Genomic DNA, 4,689 nt, shown 5'->3' on the forward strand with positions numbered 1-4,689 from the left:
CATTAACCCTGCCATAGACGTGGGGCAGATAGAAGGAGCTTTTGTACAGGTGGGACGTCTCCTTCTCTGTATTATGTGAGGCATCGTGGTGAAATCAGGCGCTCGTCAAAATAATGTAATCTGTTTGGTAATTTTTAATTGAATATTTATTTATTTATTTATTTATTTATTTATTTACTTATTTATTTTTAGCTCAACAGCGTTCATGTTAATTTAAAAACACATTTCTGTTTGTATGTGACTGAAAAACGTTGATCAAAGGCATTAAAAAAAGATTAAATTTTCAGTTCCCAAGGACTCTCAAGCATTGGAAGGTACTGTGCCACGATTAGGCGACCATTTTTCGGGTTCTTCTTTAACCTCGTTCAATCGCAAATATTTCGACTTCTATTAAAGATAGACATTTTTATTTTATCTAAAAGATAGATAAATAATGAACAAGTTTTAAGATGACACCAATAGCTCCACTTGCTAAAAACTGACAAGCGCCTGATTCCACTACATTGTGACGCATATATATCTGCTTCTTTGGATCCGATGGAAAACAAAATTAAACTCATTAAAAAATTATACTTTTGAATTCAAAAAGACTCAAGTTGTTTACCTGTGCCTGTCGTGTGGCGATTAGACGCTTTGCTGTCGTACCCAGGAGACCCGAGTTCGATTCCCGAATCGGGAGGATTTCTATTGAGTATCTCGATCTTTCTGCTAGGATGGTGTATCGCTCTCAGCCCAGGTTGACTCTGGCAGGCAATGTCGGAAGTCCACCCCCTAAATGATCTGAATTGTTTCGTTGGGCTCGGAAAAACACTTACATTTAGATAACAGAATTTCAACTTCGTTGGGCTGGCCATAAACATACTATAATAAAAAACACCTGATCTAAGAATCCCAAAGCTCATGCTCACAATAAATCTCTATAGTGCTGTCAAAAATTCGAGGCGCAACTTATGGTCAGATATCTCTTTAACAGGTGAATCACTGTCACTCATAATTTGCACATGGATACAAGGCATTGTGCAAAACCCGAAGAATCTATGTCGATAGTTGAGGAAATATTTGACAATCAGTTGCGCCACGAATACTTTACTGCACTATAGTTTATTGTGTCGGTGAGAAAGCGTTTTGGAGAACAAGACACAAAAACCTCAGCTAAAAATACCCGCTGCATGCACAGTGGCCTTTGGCAAGAGCATCTGTCATTATGTACTCGTAGTCACTGATGCCCCATTCAATACCGTGAGATTATCTAGTATAATGAGGCGGGGTCTCCAGATTTAACGTCCACCTCCGAAAGGAACAAGTCACATTGATGGAGAGACTTATAAACTCTCCAAAGACAAACAAAGACCAGAACACCCCGCCCCACTGGGGATTCGAACCCAGGTCATCCTCTCCGTTGCCCGCAAACTGCTCTCGAACGGTGGATATTTACATAAAAAATCATCATCATCGTAATCATACATTATCATTATTATCATTATTACGATGATGATGATGATAATGATGATGATGATGATGATGATGAGTATCATTATTATCAGATTATTATAATTGTCACATTATTATTATTATTATTATTATTATTGTTATTATTATTGTTATTATAATTGTAATTGTCATATTATTATTATTATTACTATTATTATTACTATTATTATCATCATCATTATAATAATAATAGTTATTATTATTATTATTATTATTATTATTATTATTATCATTATTATTCTGAATGTTGTGTTCCCCGCACTCAGGGCTATGGAATGTACATGTTGGAAGAGATCAAAGTGACCCCTGACGGCGTCCACCTGACCAAGGGACCCGGGAACTACAAGATCCCCGCCTTCGGCGACATCCCAGGACAGTTCAACGTCCACATTGTTCCACACAGCCTCAACCCGAACAATGTGTTTGCTTCAAGGGTATGTTATTGAGCAATAAAATGAAGAACTTAACTCCTTTACTGATGAGATGTTTCCATGTTTTATTTTACTTTACTTTTTCCTTCCTTTTGTATCCTTAGGATGTCGAGGGAGGTGTAGGTTTCGGTCCTGTGCTAGGTGTGTAGCTTCTGTGATAGATTAGATATGTTATGGTGTTCCAGGACCTTTTTAACCCCACCCAGCCAGGTCTTTCTTGGTCTTCCTCTTGATTTGGAGTCAGATTCTCGGGTGTTGTAAACTCTAGCCACTAGTTGTTTCTGGGGCATTCTGGTTAGATGTCCAAACCATTTGACTCCTTGACGCTCCATGTTTGTAGTCTACTATCAAAATAAAATGTCCTTTCAAGGGAGCTGCACGCAGCCTTTATATCTTTCCCCTTTTTATGAGTAAGAAACTGTACAAACTGTGGCTATATATATAGGGAGTGCTTATTTAGGCCACATATGGCCTAAATAAGGTAAGGGAGGGGGGTTTAGCTTATTTAGGCCACAGTGGACTGTGGCCTAAATAAGGTAAGGGAGGGGGGTTTAGCTTATTTAGGCCACACATGCTCAAACTACCTTTTTCAGGCAACTGAGTTCGTTCCACTTTCATAATGGTGCACCTTTCTCATTTAGTACGGTTTTGTCTCAGTGTACAACTTATAAATCATAACCATAATGAATATTGTAAAGAACAAAGCACAATACGCAAAATTTTGCTCAATCCCAATGGTTTGAATGAGGGCCAGATTTTTCCTTCATGGAGGGGCAAAAGCTAGGCTACCATTTTGGCACACTTTGGTCCAGTGAAAAGGTCAAATCCTCCGAATGGACTTCCGGGTTAAATTTGGGGTATAAAAAGAGTGTACACTACGTGGCTGAGTCAAAGTTACACTATCTTTGCCTGAGTGACACTCTTTCGTACTGTCTCGTAGTAGTACATGTAGGCTAGTAGGCCTAGTAGTAGTAGTAGCAAAGATCGTGTAGAGAATATTTGGTAGTAGATTCTATCCAGTAGGCAGTTTAGTGAACGTACTCGTGGCAGGGCGAATCGGCCTCGATAAGCCCCGTAGACTTTTGTGATTGGCCACGAAGCCTCCTGTTTTGATGGGTCTAGATCTAAACAACTCAGTTTTAGGACATATAGTATATATATATATATATATATATATATATATATACTATATGTCCTAAAACGTATTGTACAAACCAGCAGAACAAAATGCCAGTGAACAAGTTTTAGAGCACACCCAAGTACATACATGTATGTGCCTCGGCACAGCAGTGAAGAGGTTTTCAATAAAACAAACACCCCCCCACCCCCCCCAAAAAAACAAAACAAAACAAAAACAACCCACCCCCCAAAAAACACAAAAAACAACAACAACAAAACCTCGCCGTCTCTTATCTCTCAACTGGCGTCTGTGGTGTAACGGATAAAAAGCGCTTCGCTGTTGCACGCAAAAGACACGACTTCAATTCCCAAGTCATCATCATTATTGGCTTTCTCACCCTGGACCAGGATGATATAGGCCACGGACAAACACTTTCCACCTTCCCCTATCCTGGGCAAGTCGCTTGATGTCACTCCATGTCTTTCAACTTTTCTGTACATTGCACATCCTTTTCAGTGACTCTTCTCCAGGTTCCACGTGGTCTTCCCCTTGATCTTTTACCATGTGGGTTCCAATCTAACACTTTCCTTGTTATGCAGGTGCATAGGTCTGGTCGCCCCAAAAAGTACCAGTTTGCTGAGGGCTATGCAACTTCCCGACCCAGTAAAAACGGAAAGTCATAGAAACACGATTCTCAAGTTGGTAGAAAGGTAGGGGTCAGAAGCCGGACGAATTCTAATATTTCAGGAACGCCGTTTACTTTTTCAGGGTCTGAACGAGCCCCCTCTACTTCTCGCCATGTCCGTGTTTCTCGCTGTCAAGGACGCCATCAGGGCAGCCAGGAGAGACAACTCTGCTGACCCAAAGTTTCAGCTCTTCAGTCCAGCTACTCCCGCTCGTATACGAATGGCTTGCAAAGACGTGATCAGCAGTCAGGTAAATGTACAAATGTATTTCTAACATTTAAAAAAATTGTAATGTTTTTTTTACCCCCCCCCCCCCCCATAAAACTGGATTTTTTAACAACTTAAAATACTATCGTAAGAGGGGTGACGTAAAGGAAATTGTTATAAAGATACACACATCCTCCCCCCCCCCCCCCCCCTCCCCTCCGGCCCACTGTAAGATCTAGCGCTGTGATTTGTTGTGTGTCAGATTTCTGGCTCGTGATGTTTCTTATTAACCCTTTCTAGGCTCAGATGTTCACAGCTACGTGTGTTCACAAACCGTGGTTGGCAACTTCATTTCGTAAGAATTAATCATCCGTGGATAATCAAAAGAATTAAATATCCGTGGATAATACCTTAATTTAAAAAAATGTAAACAACGGTGGATGTTACATTCATTTAATATATTTAAATATCGATGGACAATATATTCATAAAAGATGTAACCATCGGAGGATAATCAAAAGAATTAAATATCGGGGGATGGATCTAGTACATTTATTTACAAGATTAAAGCCCAGCCATGATAACACATTTAAGAATGAGGAACTGCACGATCAGGTGACTACACCTGGAAGTTTCTCAATGGTGGGAACAGAACGTTTAGTGGGGAACAGCTGTGTACATTCCTCAACACTATATCATATACGTGTGTGTGTGTGTGTGTGTGTGTGTGTGTGTGTGTGTGTGTGTGTGTGTG

The 4,689-nt window shown here is 40.0% G+C and overlaps 1 protein-coding gene across 1 annotated transcript in view; it reads left to right on the forward strand.

Moving 5' to 3' along the window:
* Positions 1-4,689, forward strand: part of LOC101852018 (xanthine dehydrogenase/oxidase) — a gene marked incomplete at its 5' end in the record, with an annotated part of 42,637 nt that overhangs the window by 36,344 nt on the left and 1,604 nt on the right. The window contains 3 exon segments of the mRNA XM_013082103.2: positions 1-49; positions 1,758-1,925; positions 3,811-3,978. Coding sequence (XP_012937557.1) covers positions 1-49; positions 1,758-1,925; positions 3,811-3,978 — 385 coding nt within the window.

This window comes from Aplysia californica, unplaced genomic scaffold, assembly GCF_000002075.1.
Source record: "Aplysia californica isolate F4 #8 unplaced genomic scaffold, AplCal3.0 scaffold00159, whole genome shotgun sequence".
Classification (NCBI taxonomy): domain Eukaryota; kingdom Metazoa; phylum Mollusca; class Gastropoda; order Aplysiida; family Aplysiidae; genus Aplysia; species Aplysia californica.